The sequence below is a fragment of the Ornithorhynchus anatinus genome, chromosome 9 (genome assembly GCF_004115215.2).
Source record: "Ornithorhynchus anatinus isolate Pmale09 chromosome 9, mOrnAna1.pri.v4, whole genome shotgun sequence".
Lineage (NCBI taxonomy): Eukaryota > Metazoa > Chordata > Mammalia > Monotremata > Ornithorhynchidae > Ornithorhynchus > Ornithorhynchus anatinus.
The window spans coordinates 22,277,745-22,296,580 of NC_041736.1; the positions used below are offsets into that span (position 1 = coordinate 22,277,745).

Below are 18,836 nucleotides of genomic sequence, written 5' to 3' on the forward strand. Positions count from 1 at the left end.
TGGTCAAAAGGCTGCTGAAATGGGATTTCCTCAGCTCGCTGGGTGCTCGGGAGAGGTGACTTTCCCGAGCCGCCGTAAATGCCCTTTTGACGTGCAAGGGCAAGTTAGGAGAAAAGCTGCAAAGTTTCAGTTATGGGATTTGTGTTATGGCTCAGAACAAAAGAGGAAGCAGCCATGTTAAGCATTACTGAAGGCAAAGCCAATCTTGCATTTAACTGCGTGGAGGTAGAGGGCAGTGTAATTCCCTGATTTATTCTATAGACCATCTCATGCTTTGCGTCTCTTCTCATTCCACCAACAGAATTCAGAAGGAACTAGCTGAAATAACCCTTGATCCTCCTCCTAACTGCAGGTATGTAGCTGCTTTTTAAATTGGGGACAGGGTTGAGAGCTCAGTAATGGGGCTGGATGTTTGCTCAGCAGAAAAGGCGAGCAGTTTCTTTTTCCTTTTTTTTTTTTGGCCAGCTGGTTTACTATGAAACCAAAGTGGTCTGAGGTAAACTGAGCTGCAGGGGAACCTATGCGATGGAATGGATCGTGCGGTCGTGATAGAGGATTTTGTTGGTTTCTCTATCCAGCGGAGTCCAGTTTTGTGCACTCTTGTTCTGGACAGAGGGAACAGGGCACCCACCTCTCTGAAAGTGAATTGGCGCAGCCCAAAACTTCTAAGTGCTATCAAACTGCTTGAGAGTTAATGCAGGTATGAAATCTGAACCGATCTTTCGAGATGACTATGGAGTTGAGTTACTTTTTATCCTGGTGAAGGAGAAAGCACAAGCTTTTCCGACTCGTAGTGTTACACCGTGTGTTCTAAAGACAATTGTATGTGACAAGCCGATAGATTTAGCGGTTGACTGAGGAGAGTGTATTGTGGGGTTTATTTGGATTTTAAGAAAATTACCAATTATCTGAGGGGTTTTTTGTTGACTGAAATTATGTGTACTGAAAATAGGAAATTGTGCAGTATTTGACAGTGGGAAAGCTTCATTTCAGGGATGATTAAGAACATTCAATTGTGAGATGCTCGTCTAGAACCCAGCTCTTTCAAGCCCAGCTTGCTGAGAACTGTTTTCTTGCTTTTCATGTTTTGCTGGAATTGCGTACTCTAGCTTAATTATTTGTTTTGGTTTCTAGAATTGCTCACCCTTGGATATCCCCTTTGTACAATTGTCTCCCTGTCTGTGTTTACACTTAAGAGGGTTTGTCTTTAGCAGTTTTTCTAGTTTGACAATGATGTGTTTGAATCGTTTACTCTGTTGATATGTTGATGCTTGTTTACCCGCTGAAACCTGTAGCTCAGACCATATGGAATAATTCCATTTTAGAGGTGTCAAACACATGCGCTGCCTCTTCAGATAATTGGGATCGGTTGCTAACTTACCTCTGAATACCTCCTCCTCCCTCCTCAAAAATTAGATCACCAAGGGAAAGTGTACTTAGTGTGTAAATTAGAGGAAGTAGCATTGTGGTCAAGTTTCAAAAGGCAGGTTAAAGCTATTCCCTTTTCTACCCTCGCAACTGGGTGTATCTTCAATCGACTTCACCCGTGTAGGGTTGAGCAAATTAAATTTTAGCTTTGTAAGGAGTAATTGATGTTTCAAGTGTACTGTGATATTTCCCACTAAGCGAGAATTGTAGCCGATATTTCAAATGAGCTTTTCAAACTACTCAGATGGGTTCATCTTTCCAGAATTGGTTTCGGGCCTTTTGAGAATCCTGTTGGTTCTGGACTAAGGGTGTGTAAACCTGTTCACGTCAGCGTTTCGTGTGTGTTTCGAGCATGGCACCAGCACATGCTTCTAGAGTTGGATGCAGTATCGTAAATTAACCCCATTTTTCTGAGCAGTGTAACTGGTTGTCGTCTAAGTTATTAAATTTCCTGTCCTCCGATTTAATCCAGAGAGCATGTCTAAAACCACAGTAAGGTTTATTATATAAGAATGGGTCTGAATCTTTTTATGAAATGCAAAGCTTTAGTAGACGTTTCTGTGGGTTTTCTCTTAAAGGATAGATCTTGGTGGCAAAGATGATGTGCCTATTTTGCTTTTGATTGCACTCCAGCGAAAGGAATTGTGTTCATGGCTGAAGAACAGAGCAGGTTGCCTATCCTCTGGAGTCGGAGGTACAGGGTAGATCAGAGACTTGATCAGGTGTCTAAGAAAGTTTTCCCTTCACTGACGTAGAGCACGTGAAATGAGTCTATTGTATTTTGCTTTTCTTTTAATAAATTCACCTCTTGGTGACACTAAGAATGGGGGTCTCTTATGGGGGGAAATTATACTATGTGAAATACTTTGTTGTCTCCCGGGATTCAGTACCTCCTGATATTGTCTGAATAACCAAGTATGAGAGGGAAAGTATTTTCACTCCTGTTCACATTCTTGCTGGAGCTTCTGAATGGAGAGTTTTCAATATTGGGCAAAGTTTCATAACCCTGAAGTTTCACTGTTTTACTTTTGTGCAAAATATTAAATTGTCAGTGAGAGTTCTGTCAATTTGAAGCACGTATGCATGGTTGGCAGGTGTAACTTTGCAGTACTTTTTGTCCTTCGGAAGCATAACATTGTGGCAGACTTTGTGTGGGCTTACAAGATTTTCAGCATCTATCTCCAGCAGAATGAGAGTTTTTTTCCCCCCAACTCCAACCCCGTATTGATTGACTTTGGATAGAATATATGTTATTTGTTAATGTCTGTCTCTTCCTCTAGACTATAAGCTTGTTTTGGGCAGAGAGTGCTGCTGTTAAATTGTTACAGTGTACTCTCTCAAGTGCTTAGGACGGTGTTCTGCCCACCGTAAGTGTTCAATAAATATGATTGACCAGCTCAAAGAAATGATGTGGACGCAGGGGAGCCCCTGCTCCAGGATCGGTCAGTCAAGGATATTTATTGAGCGCTTATTGTGTGCAGGGCACCTTACTAAACGTGAATAGTACAACAGAGTTGGGAGACACGGTCCCTGCCCACAAGGAGCTTACAGTCTAGAGTGGGGAGACAGACAGTATTATTAAAAAAAATTACGGATCCCCATATAAGTGCTGTGAAGCGGAAGGTGGGTGGATATCAAATGCTAAAAGAGTACAGATCCAAGTGCAGAGGTGATGCAGAGTAGGGGAAAAGAGGGTGTAATTGGGGGAGGCCTCTTGAGGGAGAGGTGATTTTCAGAAGACTTTCACAATGTGGAGGGGGGAGTCCTGGTCTGGAGACCAGAGGGAGGATGTGGGATTATGACAGGTGTGAACCCTTACTTTACAGAGGTAGAAACATCCCCTCTAAATTTTTCAGAGGTAACCCTCCTGAGACGGGGCAGGGGTTTCTTACCTCCTCCCCCTGTGCAGGATGGAGAATCGAGTTGAGGTATATTTCTCCTGGTTCACAGTGTTAGAACACCTGGAAATGGCTCTTAACTTTCTTCTTTCCACCCCTAAATTGTTTCAGCCAGAGTTATCTGACGATCCACCGTCGCACAGCCCCGAGTAACTCAGGACTGTAATGTTTTAACCAATCAGTCTGTTCTTAAGTTATCAAATTTTGAATCAGATTACTAATACATACCACGGTATTAATTGCGTTTGGGCTCCAATGAACTCGGTCTGTCGGATTCTAGAGATGATCAGTGTCCCGCCTTATCGTATCACATTCCACCTTGATTACTGTATCGGCCTCCTTGCTGTCCTCTCAACTTCAAGTCTCTCCCCACTCCAGTCCATACTTCACCCTGCTGTCTGGATCATTTGTCCACAAAAATGTTCAGGCCACGATTCCCCACTCCTCCAGAACCTCTAGTGGTTGGCCCATCCACCTCCATATCAAACAGAAACTCCTTTCCGTCGGCTTTAAAGCTCTCAATCACCTTGCCCCTCCTACCTCACCGCGCTATTGTCCTACTACAACCAAGCCCCCAAACTTCGCTCTTCTAATGCATCGTCTCACTGTACCTCTCTCTCTTCTGTCCTGTCACTGACCTCTCGCCCACGTCCTGCCTCTGGCCTGGAACGCCCTCCCTCTTCAAATCCGACAATTACTTTCCCCCTCTCCCAAGACACATTGCGGAGTTATTCTTGAAGGCATATCTCCTCCAAGAGGCCTTCCCTGTCTAAGCCCTCCTTGCTCTTCTCCCACTCTCTTCTGCGTCGCCCTGACTCGGTCCGTTTATTAATAATAATAATAATAATAATGTTGGTATTTGTTAAGCGCTTACTATGTGCAGAGCACTGTTCTAAGGGTTGGGGTAGATACAGCGTAATCAGGTTGTCCCAGGTGAGGCTCACAGTCTTCATCCTCCTTTTACAGATGAGGGAACTGAGGCCCAGAGAAGTTAAGTGACTTGCCCACAGTCACACAGCTGACAAGTGGCAGAGCTGGGATTCGAACCCATGATCTCTGACTCCCAAGAGATCACTAGAGGTAGTAGGCACATAGTAAGGGCTTAATGAAAATTTGGGCTGTCGGTGGAAAGACAGTGAAAGGGGACGGTAATGTAGCATGGAGAAGCAGAATGGTGCCGTGGTTAGAGCTTGGACCGGGGAATCGGCGGGATCTGGGTTGTAATTCCTCCTCCACCACTTGTCTGCCGTATGACCTTAGGCGAATCACTTTGCATCTCTGTGCTACCTCATCTGTAAAATGGGGATTAAGTCTGTGAGCCCCACTTGGGACATGGACTTTGTCCAACCTGATTATCTTGTACCTACCCCAGCGCTTAGTACAGTGATTGGCACATAGTAAGCGCTTAACAAATATTTCATTAAGAATTGAAAAATATTTGGAAGGATAGTTATCCCACTAATCACACTCGACTGACCGAAATACATCGTGTTTTATACGCCGAGAAGCCCGTAGAGATCTTTCTCACAATAAATTGTATCTAGATCATTTTAAATACAGACCTCTCATCCCTTACCCAAGGACTTCCTGCCAGGATCCATATCTATTCAGCTGTTCTAAAATTTTTTTTTACCATGCTTTGTCTGGGAGTGTTTCAGAATTACATTACCTTCGTGTTTCGATCAGTTTGCATTCATTATCCTTAGTAGGTTGATGGAAATTCTAGGAAAGTCTACCGGGAGTGGGGGATTGCAGTGGTTTGCATTGTGCCGGGGTTCAGGCGACTTGTTAGAATCATATGCGAGGTCTGTTCAGCTGTGGTTCCAAGTTCACTTTGGTTCAGTCGTATTTATTGAGTGCTTATTGGGTGCAGAGCACTGTACTAAGCTCTTCAAGGACTCTCAAGTGGGCTTGGATGGGATTTCAGGACTCTCAGCATTTGAGGAGAATTCTGCGTTCCCGAACTGCATCCATCAATCAGTGGCATTTATCAAATGCTCCTATGTGCAGAGCGCTGTACTGAGCGCTTGGGAGAGGATAATACGACAGAATTAGCGGACACGTTCTCCGTTCATAACGAGCTTGCAGTCTAGAGATGAGCCGACGGTCTAGTTTCCGCATCGAGCGGAAACTCCTTGCTGTCGGTTTTAAGGGATTCAGCCAGTCCTCCCTGCTGTTAATAATAATGTTGGTATTTGTTAAGCGCTTACTATGTGCCGAGCACTGTTCTAAGCGCTGGGGTAGACACAGGGGAATCAGGTTGTCCCACGTGGGGCTCACAATCTTAGTCCCCATTTGACAGATGAGGTAACTGAGGCACCGAGAAGTTAAGTGACTTGCCCAAAGTCACACAGCTGACATGTGGCCGAGCAGGGATTTGAACCCATGACCTCTGACTTCAAAGCCCGTGCTCTTTCCACTGAGCCACGCTGCTTCTCTACCCTAAGCATGCTCCCCTACCATAACAACCCAGCCTGCACGCTCTTCTCCTCTGTTTTAACAGCGTTTTCTAGTGGAAAGAGCACGGCCCTCGGTGTCAGAGGACCTGGATTCTTATTCCAGCTCTGCCACTTATCTGCGGGGTGACCTTGGGCTAGACACCGTTTTTTCCGTCTTCCTTTTTTTTAATTTGTTAAACGCTTACTGTTGGGCCAGTCACTGTACTAAGCCCTGGGTAGACACACGCTAACCAGGCTGGACACAGTCCGCGTCCCACATGGGGCTCACGGCCTTCATCCCCATTTACAGATGAGGTAACTGAGGCCTAGAGAAGTGAAGCGATCTGCCCGAGGCCATACAGCACATTTAACTTTCTGTGCCTCACTTTCTCTCAACTGAAAATGGGGATCAAGACTGTGAACCCCATGTGGGACAGGGACTGTGTCCAACCTGATTAGCTTGCATCTACCTTAACACTTAGTACAGTGCCTGGCACATAGTAAACACTTAACAGATACCACAATTTTCACAGTCATCGCTGAGTCGAGGCTAACTGGGCACAGATGGACTCTGTTGAACTTCCTGAAGCCTGGGGCGAGCTTGGTCGATTGGGGTTTAGGAAAATTAGCTGCTGCTTCACGTGGTCTCTTGGGTTGTGAAGGTACAAGTGAGGTCTAGAGAGGCCTCAAACCTAACCTCACCCTTTCGATATAACACTCTGTCCGGTTTTTACAGATTGTGACCCCAGTGTACAGTGACTGCTAGTCGTTTGACAGCGTAAATTTTGTTCAGAGTATCAATTTATTGCTGCGTTAAGTTGAAAGACATTAAACAGATGGCTTCAAATACTGTTAATTTTCCCTTAGAGGACCCAAATGAAACACTCCGTGAAGTAATTCAAACGAACTTTTCTCATCAGATTGGAATCGTTATTTGAGCTGCCAGTGTCCGAAGTGAAGCTAACAGGTTATATATCTATCTGATGTAAACAAGGATTCTCTCGAGAATTCTACATTTTTACTTCCCTTTTGTGTTCCAATTTGATATTTTTTCAAAAGAAATGTGTATGGTTTTGATAACTATTTTCAAAGCACAGAAGCCCCTTTGGGAGGATACATATTTCATTTTGCTTTTGTACTGTTTCTCATTTCTCTCTGTAAAAATTTTGCGGGGTGGAGGGGGTCTAAGATGAATTTGCTTCCGAGATCCTAGTGATTTGCTTAGAGAAGCAGTGTGCCCTAGTGGAAAGAGCACGGGGGTGGGGGGTCAGAGGGCCAGGGTTCTAATCCCGGCTCTGCCACTTGTCTGCTGTGTGACCGTGGGCAAGTCACTTCACTTCTGTGCCACAGTTCTCTCATCTGTAAAATGGGGGTTAAATCTTACTCCCTCCTACTTAGACTGTGAGCCCCATGTGGGACACGGACCGTGTCCAACCTGATTAACTTGTGTCTACCCCAGTGGTTGCTCGTCCACCTCCGCATCAAACAAAAACTCCTCACCACTGTCTTTAAAACACCCCACCACCTGGTCCCCTTCTACCTCACTTCGCTTCGCTCCGTCTACAACCCAGCCCACACGCTTCGTTCCTCTAGTGCTAATCTTCTCAGTGTGCCTCCATCTCGCCTGTCTCGTCTCCGACCCCTAGCCACGTCCTGCCTCTGGCCTGAGACGCCCTCCCTCCTCCAATCCGACAGACAATTTCTCTCCCAGGCTTCAAAGCTTTAGTGAACGCCCATCTCCTCCAAGAGGCCTTCCCAGACTAAGCCCCACTTTTCCTCATCTTCCACTCCCTTTTGCATCACCCTTATTTGCATCCTTTGCTCTTCCCCGCTCCCATCCCCACAGCACTACTGTCCTTATCTGTAATTTTATTTATTTGTATTGATGTCTATCTCCCCCACTCTAGACTGACTCAAAGTTCGTTGTGGGAATGTGAATGTTTATTGTTGTATTGTGCTCTCCCAAGCGCTTAGTACAGTGCTCTGCACACGGTAAACGCTCCATAAATACGATTGAATGAATGAACATAGAAAATGCTAGTAGACTGTTGGCAGCTTCCCCTGCCTGTAATGTATTTTACTGTCCATCTCCCCCACTAGATTGCAACCTCCTTGAGGGCAGGATCATGTCTCACAACTCTTTTGTATTGGACTCTTCCAAGGAGCACGGTGCTCGTCACACAGTAAGCACTCCATAAATGTAAGCCCGTCAAAGGGCGAGGACTGTCTCTATCTGTTACCGATTTGTACATTCCAAGTGCTTAGTACAGTGGTCTGCACATAGTAAGCGCTCAGTAAATACTATTGAATGAATGAATAAATACCACTGATTGATTCATTGGTGAGGGAGGATGGCATCTGTCTGTAACTTGCATCCATCCTCCCCTCTTGACCCTTTCTTTCCAGTGTGTAGAGCGGGTGGATGCGACCGGAAAGACGTGGTTAAAGCTTTGGGGTAGGACTAACCAGAATCTTTCAGGGGCATTCGGGACACAGTTAGGGAGCGGTGGCAGAACCTTTACGAAGAGCGCGTGGTTTTGCGGAGGGGGCCGTGCAAGCAAGCAGACTGCCGTTTCCCAGCCATTCAGCATGGCCTAGGGGATAGAGCACGAGTCTGGGAGTCAGACGGACCTGGGTTCTAGTCCCGGCTCTGCCGCTCGTCTGCTGTGTGACCTTGGGCAGGTCACTTCACTTTTCTGTGCCTTAATTCCCTCATCTGTAAAATGGGGATTAAAACTGTGAGCGCTGTGTGGGACAGGGACTTTGTCCTACCCTATTATCTTGTATCTACTCCAGTTCTTAGCGCCTGGCACATGGTAAGCGCTTCACAAATGCCACAACTGTTAACTCAGAGTGGCAGCACATGGAATGGGCATGTGTCATTGGAGATGGGGGAAATTTGTTCTCTTCCTGAATTGCCCCTCAAAGGCTAAGCTAGTAGTTGAATTTTGATCCTTTGCAGCCACACAATTCTTCTGCTTTAGGATAACATTCTCATTTCAGCACCTGCCTCGCCATCTATTTGTACTCACGTCAGAGTACAAGGGCAAACCTCCGAAGGTATTTTTCTGAACGGACCCCTCTGGGAAGTGAGAGCCAAAGCGTTATTTTGTTTCTAAGCAGGTTTACTTTAGGGGCTGTTCAGGAGTTGTTTATTTTGAGCTTTTTCTGTGTAAACATTTTGTGTCTGGGATTGGCTGTCTTACACGTTTTCATTCCTTATTTGACAAAAAAGTCTTGCTGCCCTAAGTTTGGGTTATTTTTGATGTCCTCTGCTATCAAATCTTATATGAGGTACTAGTTATAATAAGCCAAATAATTGCTTAAGGACAACTTTTTTTTGTGGTACTTAAGCGCTTTTTCGGTGCCGGACACTGTACTAGGTACTGGGCGGATACAAGCTAATCAGTTGGGACATAGTCTCTGTCCCACATAGGGCTCACAGTCTTAATCCCCATTTTACAGATGTGGTTACTTAGGCCCAGAGAAGTGAAGTGACTTGCCCTAGGTCACACAGCAGGCAAGTGGCAGAGCTGGGATTAGACCCCAAATCCAATTATTCCCAGGCCCGTGCTCTTTCCACTCGGCCACGCTGCTATGTGGTTTTTACCAAGTGGTCAGTTTTGTTGTGTGAGCTAAGTTATAGTTTTTATAATTTGCTGCACCTTACAGCACCCATTCACATCGCCATCATTAGGGAAGTTATCTGAATCTCACTGCCGTGACGCCTTCCCTCTTCGTATGACAGACGACCGCTCTCGCCACCTTCAAAGCCTTACTAAAAGTATACCTCCTCCAAGGGGCCTTCCCCGACTAAGCTTTCATTTCCCCTCTTCCCTCTCCCTTCCGCATCACCTATGCACCTGGATCTTCACCCTTTATTAACCCAACCCTCAGCCCCACAACACTTACGTACATATCTATAATTCACTTCAGTGTCCGTCTTCCCCGCTAGACTGTAAACTCCCCTTGGACGGTGAACATGCCTACCAACTCTGTTGCATTGTACTCTCCCAAGCGCTTAGTATAATGTGATCTGCACCCAGAAAGTGCTCAGTAAATACCACTGAATGAAGTTAATGGCCTGACTTTGGAGAGTGTACTGTTAGGTCTCATATCAAAATTCCTGTTTTCTTAGTTTGCTGTTCTGTAAAATCCTGAAATAGTAATGCTGCTATTCAGCAGAATTCTAATGTTCGGTAAGTACATATTCATCAGCTGTAGTGGTTTGTTCTCGGCATTCTCCAATATAAATATTCCCTTGAAATGGAAATTATCACTTAAAGCGCAGTATTAATCATCAGGCAGCCTTACATGTGTGATCAGATTTGCCTAACAAAGCTTTCACTTTTTCTTTTAAATTTAAAGTAAACGCACTGCTTGGGAAAAACACAGGAAAACTCGCCCTAAAATTAAACCTAAACTTTCTTTTTCATTTTTCTTTTCTTTTTTTCCACCAAAGTCAGCCCAGAAGAAGAGAGTACCATAGTATCATTCCTCGAAGACTTTTTTTTCCCATGAATATGAAAATAGTTATAAAGAATTTTACAAAGTATGGAGGGCTTGTTGTGGGCAGGGAACGTGTCATATTGTACTCTCCCAAGAACTCAGTACAGTGCTCTGCACATAGTAAATGCTCAGTAACTATGATTGATTGATGGAGGTAAATACATATAAATGAATCAGTGGATAGAGAATGCTTGTGTTTATAGATTTCAAATAAACCGTCACTTTGCTGTTGTCATGTTCCTCTTCCAGAGTCATTCATTCATTCATTTCCATTTACTGAGCACTTACTGTGTACAGAGGACTGTGCTGAGCACTTGTACTCGCCCAAGCGCGTAATGCGGTGCTCTGCAAATAGTAAGTGCTCAATAAATACCGTGAATTAATTGATTGAAGAGTCAGACATTCAGTTGGCTCAAGGCTTTCTGCTGGTAACTTAATTGTGACTTTCTCTTATACTAGTGGAAGGTGAACCCTAATTTTGAAGGTTCTTGATTCAAATTGGCTGTTCTGTCTTTGTTTATTGAAAGCTCCCCTTTCATTGATCTAATCATCAGTCGGGCTGGTTCACATTCCCATCTTTGCTCTGTCTTCTTCGAGCCTGGCCACCAGAAGGTGACAACCCCACTCATCACCTCCCATCTCCGCTTCTCCACCCATTTAGAGATGAGGTAACCAAGGCCCAGAGAAGTTAAGTGATTTATCGAAGGTCAGACAGCTGGCAAGTAGAAGGAATGGGATTAGAGCCTTGGGAAAGTCACTTAATTTCTCGGCACTTTAGTTTCCCCATCTGTTAAATGGGGGCTCGGGACATGTTTTTCCACACACTTAGATTGTGGGCCTGACTATCTTTTATCTACATTGCTTGGCACATAATAAGCAGTGCACAAATAACACAATTGCAATTGTTATTATTAATAATAAGGAAAACAGGGTAACCCCTGCAGACGTTGGAGTAATGGGGAGATCATATTAATGATATTTATGGAGCCTTCACTGTGTGCAGAGCACTGTTCTAAGTGCCTGGGAGAGTTCATTCAACTGAGTTGGTAGACAAATCCCCTACCCACAGTGAGCTTACAGTCTAGAGGAGATGTGAGCAAAGCATTTTAGAAAAGCGATCCAGGCAGCAGCAGAGCAAAGTGTGGACCGGATCTCCGGAGGTATTCTGTGGTCTTAGAGTCAGCTGAGGTTGATATTTGTCTTCTCGGTGTCTATTTGGGGCACGTTTCTTGCGTCTCACTCCAAAGCAAAGTTTGCTTTGGTTCCTCTACCCCACGTGTGTCAGAGGGCATTGCCTTGTTATAGGATATGTGTGTATGCGTGCGAATGCTTCAGTCTAGAAGCTGAGCCTCAGTCAGGGACTGCCCTGGCCACCTGCTATAGTGGGTCACTGCTCACTGACCGTGGCTAGTTTATCAGCCCGGGCTAGGCCTCCCATCTCTGCAAAATCATCCCCCTCTTCTGTACCGGCACTTTTCTTTCTCCTAGGGATTGTGGCCGGAATGACTTCTTCCCAATTGTGTGGTCTAGTGGATAGAGCGTGGGCCTGGGTTCTCTAATCCTGTCTCTGCCACTTGTCTGCTGTGGGGCCTTTAGCCGAGTCATTTCACTTCTCTGGGCCTCAGGTTAAATGGAGATGAAGACCCTGAGCCCCATAGGGGAAAGGGGACTGTGTACATCCCAATTTGCTTTTATCCACCCCAGCGCTAGTACAGTGTCTGGCCCTTAGTAAACACTTCACAAATACCACAATTATCAGTATGATTATTATTATTATTTCATGATTGGTCAGTGTAGACTGTGAAGTTGTTGGGGGCAGGGATTGTCGCTGCTTATTGTATGGTACTTTCCCAAATGCTTAGTACAGTGCTGTGCACACAGTAAGTGCTTAATAAATATGATTGAATGAATGAATAATCTTGGCTCGTGGAGCATAAAGGAGCAATCGGCATGGTTTAGTGGCTAGAGCACGGGCCTGGGAGTCAGAAGGACCTGGGTTCTAATTCTGGCTCCACCACTTGTCTGGTGTGTGACCTTGGACAAGTCACTTCATTTTTCTGGGCCTCAGGTATCTCATCTGAAAAATGGGGATTAAGATTGTGAGCCCCATGCGGGGCATGGACTGTACCAAACCTGACTGGCTTGTATCTACCCCAGCGCTTAGTACAGCACCTGGCGTATACTAATTGCTTAAGCAATATCAAAAAACATACAAAAAAACGCGATGGAGTATTTCAAAGTTCATTGACAATGACCAGTTCTTTTAAACTGGCTGCCAGTTCAAGCTCAACCTTGGGGATGTTGGGATGAAATAAAGTGGCGCTTCCAATTAATTGAATGGAATTGCTGTAGATAAGAGGGCAAGAAAGATTTCACCGGTCAGATAATGTGGATTATTCTCACTGATTCTTTGGCAGAGGTGGTAATTGACGGTAGCCCAGTCTTTGCTTGTTTTATCCCCTTATTCCCTGTTTGGTTAAGAATATTCCCTGATGACTAACCGAGATTTTTCTGTCCTTATCTCAAAATCATTGTTCCTTGGGCTCACGTGCAGTGACTAATTATTTTTATTTGCTTAATGTGAAGTCTTTTTATAGACGGTGATCACGGATTCCTTGATTGAATGCCCTTTCCCCCCCACTCATGGAATGAAACTAGGTTTTTCAGTTGATTTCATTACAACCTCCAATTTTTGCCCCCTCTCCTGGGATCCTTTGTGTATTGTGTAAAACGTTAGCTGAGTAATTTACTTAATCATTATTACCGTGTTGAAGCCAGATGTGTGTGTTATTTTCCGCAGATATAAGTTAGAGTCCAGGGCTCAAATTAAATAATAAATAATAATAAATAATGATATCTGTTAAGCTCTTACTATGTGCCAAGCACTCTTCTAAGCGCTGGGGGCGACGCAAGGTAATCAGGTTGTCCCATGTGGGGCTCACAGTTTTACTCTCCATTTTACAGATGAGGTAACTGAGGCACAGAGAAGTTAAATGACTTGCCCAAAGTCACACAGCTGACATGTGGTGGAGCTGGGATTAGAACCCACGACCTCTGACTCCCAAGCCCGGGCTCTTTCCGCTAAGCCTCGCTGCTTCTCCCTGATGCTCCTGTTTGTGTTGTTGCTGTACATTAGCGGGAGTTTAGAGCAAGACATCCTTTCGTTGTCCTGATCTCCTGATCTTTCGATGCATGGTCGAATAACCCTTTTTTCCTGTTGTTCCCCCAGCAATATTTATATATTTGTGGGACTGGCCGTCGGAGGAGCTGAGTTCTAATCCTCATCTGTAAAATGGGGATTAAGACTGTGAGCCTCATGTGGGACAGCCTGATTATCCTGAATCTACCCCAGCACTTAGAACAGTGCTCTGCACATAGTAAGCGCTTAACAAATACCAACAGTGTTAAGAAGCAGCATGGCTCAGTGGAAAGAGCATGGGCTTCGGAGTCCGAGGTCATGAGTTCGAATCCCAGCTCCGCCACTTTTCAGCTGTGTGACCGTGGGCAAGTCACTTAACTTCTCTGTGCCTCAGTTCCCTCATCTGTAAAATGGAGAGTAAGACTGTGAGCCCCACATGGGACAACCTGATTCCCCTGTGTCTACCCCAGCGCTTAGAACAGTGCTCTGCACATAGTAAGCGCTTAACAAATACCAACATTATTATTATTATTATTGTTATTATTATTAATCTTGGCTTGTCACTTGCCTGCCGTGTGACCTTGGGCAAGTCACTTACCTTCTCTGTGCTTCAGTTCCCTCATCTGCAGAATGGGGATTAAATACTTATTTAGACTGTATGCCCCATGTGAGACCTGATTATCTTGTATCTACGCCAGCGCTCAGTAGAGTACGTGGCACAAAATAAGCACTTAAAATTATTGTTATTATTCCTCCTGCCTACTGTAGGAAGCCTTTATTTCCAGATTTATAACTCCTCATAGGTTGTTCTCACACGTACCTTGCCTAAGCCTTTTATTTCCAGATTTGTAATTCTCTAGTAGTTCTCAGATTTTAGTGTGTGGTTTAGTTCTCTTTAAAACGCACTATAAAACAGCCCTAATAATCATCAGTGTTATTTACTGAGCCCTTACGGTGTGCAGAACATTGTACTAAGCACTGGACAGAGTACAATATAACAGTGAGCTTACAGTCTAGTCGGGGAGGCAGACATTAATGTGAACAGATAACTTATAAGGTATAATCGAAAGATATGTATATTACAGTCTGAAAGTCAGGGCAGGCCTGCGTGGTTCATTTTAGAGTAGGGAAAATCATTTCAGAGCCTTGTGTGATTTAGAAATAAAATGAAAGTTGGAGTTGAGGTTGGGGACATTATTAAAGTTGCTGTGTTGTCCAGTAATAATGGCATTAATTATGTGGGCTAAAGCACTGCACTAAGCACTGGAGTAGGTCCAAGATAACAATATTGAACATACTCCCAGTCCTGACGTGGAACCCCTCAATCGAAGAGGGAGGGAGAGCCGACGTTTTTTTCCCGTTTTACATTTGAGGAAACTGAGGCCCAGAGAGTTTAAGTGATGTTCCCGATGTTGCGCAGCAGGCCCTTAACAGAGCTGGAATCAGAACCTGGAACTCCGAACTCCCGTGCTTTTTTTTAATGGTATTTGTTTAGCGTTTTCTATGTACCAGGCACTGTGCTAAGCACCCGGATAAGTACGGGGTAATCAGGTTGGACACAGTCCCTGACCCACACAGAGCTCACAGTCTTAATCCCCATTTTACAGATGAGGGAACTGAGGGCCAGGGAGGTGGAGTGATTTGCCCAGGGTCACACAGGAGACAGATGACGGAGCCGCGATTAGAACCCAAGTCATCTGACTCCCAGGCCCATGTGCTTTCCTCGAGGCCGTGCTTTCGACTTTTTCCCCTCTTTAGGTCTTATAACAGTGCCCAGTAGTCATCTGCTGCTTCCAACACTCATCGCTGCCAGAGGGATAATGATCGCTTTGCCCCCCTCCTACCTCATCTCATTACTCTCCTACTACAACCCAGCCCGCACACTTCACTCCTCTAGTGCTAACCTTCTCACTGTACCTCCATCTCGTCTTTCTCACAGCCTCCCTCTCACCCACATCCTACCTCTGGCTTAGAATGCCCTCCCTCCTCAAAGCCAACAGGCAGTTACTCTCCCCTCCGTTCAAAGCCTTTTTGAGGACACATCTCCTCCAAGAAACATTCCCTGACTAAGCCCTCTTTTCTTCTTCTCCCTCTCCCTTCTGCATCGCCCCGACGTGCTCCCTTCATTCATCACCCCCTCTCAGCCTCAATTTAGTCACATTAATGTTTGTCTCACCCTCTAGATTAGAAGCTCATTATGGGCAGGGGATGTGTGTCTGTTATTATATTGAACTCTCCCAAGTACTTAGTACAATGCCCTGCACGCAGTAAACACTCAATAAATATGATTGAATGAGTGAATGAAAAGCATTAGTTGTTCTGGAGGAATCTGGAAGCAATGATGAGAGTCATGTGTTCAATTATTTGAATATTTCCGTTTCTGGGCACCTGACCCAGCCTTTTTGTTATTAGTAAGCCTTTCGGGAGGTTTAAGAACAGTGGTTTCTGGATTTGTTTCCTTAATGTGACCGGCCATTTCATATCAGTGATAATAATAATAGTAATAGTAACATCAACAATAGCATTCGTTAAGCCTTTACTTGATGCCAAGGACTACGCTAAGTGCTGGGGTAGGTACAAGATATTCAGGTTTTACATAGTCCCTGTCCCACATGGACTCACTAAGTCGGCTCCGAGTAAGACTATTAGCGTGTCCTATAGACTGAGCTCATAGTGGGCAGGGAATGCGTCTGTTATATTGTTACACTGTACTCTCCCAAGCGCTTAGTACAGTGTCTGCACGTAGTAAGCACTCAAATACAATTCACTGACTAGCGGGTAGGTAGTCTACATAGGAGAGACCGTGACCTGCTGGGTTAGCAGTGTGTACTTGGCTGGGTGGGAGGGTGGGGATAATTTAGGAGTGTATTACATGTTGGTTTCCACTTCCCTCTTCTCTCTCTCTGTCTCCCTTTCGTGCCCTTTGCTTGCCTCTTATGGTATTTGCTAAGCTCTTATTATGTGCCAAGCACTGTACTAAGCACTGGCTCACCTATAAGGTAATCACGTTGGCTAGAGTCCAGGTTCCGTACAGTCTAAGTAGGAGGGAGGACAGGTATTGAATCCCCATTTTACAGATGAAGTCACCGAGGCACAGAGAAACTAAGTGACTTGCCCAAGGTCGCAGATCAGGCAATTGGCGGATCCGGGATTAGAACGCAGGTCCTCCGACTCCCAGAACCGGGTTGTTTCCACTAGGCCACGCTGCTTCTTCACCCTTTCCCCCAATTCCGCTCGTCGACGATATTCTGTGAAAGGGTCAGCCTCATCCCTTGTCTCACTTTGAACTCCAGGAAATTTGGGTGCTTCAGCACCGCAGTTCCAGGCTATCCTGCTTTCGGCTGAGGAGTTTTGATCACATGTATCATTAATGCCATTCTGAAATTTCTTTGCAATTTCACTGTCCCAGAGCAAATACACTCTGTCATTCTGTTTAGCTTTCACTTTGCCTCGGGGAAAAATAAAAGCATCTTCAGTTTGAAAATTGCTTTTTGAAAGGAAAGTTCCACATTTTTTCTGGTTTGAGTGAAAGTCCCAGGGGAAACGTGAATTCAATTTCATTTTATTTTATTTATAAGCCATCAGGATCCTTCTATATTTACCTTACACAACCTTGACTTTTTGTAAACATTCTATGTTCCCTTCCTGAGGGCTGCAGTGGTTTTTGACTCATAAAATCTTCCTCACTTTTTAAAAAATGAATGGGGTCGTAGTGTGAATATTTGCTTGTAGTAGGTCAAGTTGAGCATCCATTGTTTTCAAGGACACCCAAGAGTTAACCACAGATTAGGGTTATATTTCCCAGGTGTCCATGGTTTACAATAGATTTCTCAATTTATGTATTGTAAAATTCCAGATGGAGACATCTGTAATTTAGTGTGACATCATGATGTGTGGGACAGTTACTACAAGATAAATTCTCTTTTTTTGGCTTGGTTAGGCAAACAGAGGATTGGGGTCAGTGCATTTCAAGGGCATTCAGTTGTGACAGTTTTAAAGGAGGCTACATTTTAGGTTTCCATTCCCTCTTAAGAGATCCCACTGAAGAAAGAAAAGATTTCTCCCATACACTTCCAGATGTGTGATATGGCATTAGGGAAGGGAAGGGTTCTTCAACAAAAAATGGGCAATATGAGGGTGAGCAGATAGTTCTTATTTTAAAAAGAACTTTGATTCTCTTGATTGAATTCTCGATTTTTAATGGGAACTTTGTATTTTGTGAGAGGATAAAAATAGACGTGAAAGAGTTCATTATTTTGCAAACACGTTTTACAGTGTGGATGGGGTTAACCAAACTCTGTTTCTGCTCCGTCATCTTTGGAAGTTGGGTAAAAATTCAGGCTGCTGTTCGCATTCTGTCTGTGCTCGTTTGGTTTCCATTTTAACTCAAAGTGAAATTGCCAATCACACTGAAAGGCAACATCTTGCATTTTGATCAAACAGCAAATATGTACGCGGGACTTAAGGCCTGGGTTGTTTTGGGAGACTCCAATTCATCAAAGTTGATAAATACATTCCCTGCCCACAATGAGCTTCTGCTTATGTTGTATCAACCCGAGTTCATAGAAAGTACTCAATAAATGATGGATTTACTGATTTAATGATTTTATTTATTCCTTTGTTCTCCCCCCCCACCCACAGCCCCAAAGCACCTATGTACATATCTATGACTTTATTTATTTGCCGTGATGACTGGCACCCCCACTCGAGACTGGGAGCTCGTTGTGGGCAGGGAATGTCGCCGTTTATTGTTGTATTATACTTTCCCAAGCACTAAGTACAGTGCTCTGCACACAGTAAGGGCTCAGTAAATACGATGGACTGATTGATCATTGGGCTCTGGAAGGTCAGACTGGCTGCAGGAATAGATGGCTGGAATCAATGGCTAGTATTTATTGGACAGCTGCTATGCATGAAGCACTGCATTGTATGCTTGAGAGAATACAGTGGGATTTAGAAAACCCATTCCCTGCCCTGGAGGGAATCTGATCTTTCCTCTCTCTGTGATGCTTTGGGGTTTTGTATTTTTATTTTGTTGTTGGGTTCTTTTGAAGAAAGTCTGAGCTGCTTCATGCATGTGTATCCTGCTGCCTGTGTCTCTCCAAAACCAACTGAGAGAGTTTGAGATACACCTACTGAGCAAGAACATCTCTCTGTCCCACGAGCAGTTAATAATAACGATAATAATGATGACGACTGTGGTTTTTAAGCACTTACTGTGTGCCAGCTGCTGTACTGAGTGCTGGAGTGGATGTACAGGCAAATCAGGTTGAACACAGTCCCTGTCCCACATGGGGCTCACAGCCTCATTCTCCATTTTGCAGATGAGATAACTGAGGCCCAGAGAAGTGAAGTGGCTTGCCTAAGATCACACAGCAGACAAGTGGTGGAGGCGGGATTAAGTTAAGGTTACAGGCCCTCTTT

The 18,836-nt window shown here is 44.6% G+C and overlaps 1 protein-coding gene across 2 annotated transcripts in view; it reads left to right on the plus strand.

The window, feature by feature from the left end:
• The window catches only part of UBE2E3 (ubiquitin conjugating enzyme E2 E3), a 74,710-nt gene that overhangs the window by 3,073 nt on the left and 52,801 nt on the right, over positions 1–18,836 (plus strand). For both annotated transcript variants that reach the window (XM_029072553.2, XM_029072554.2), the window contains exon 3: positions 302–352. In XM_029072553.2, coding sequence (XP_028928386.1) covers positions 302–352 — 51 coding nt within the window. The remainder of the gene's footprint in view (positions 1–301; positions 353–18,836) is intronic.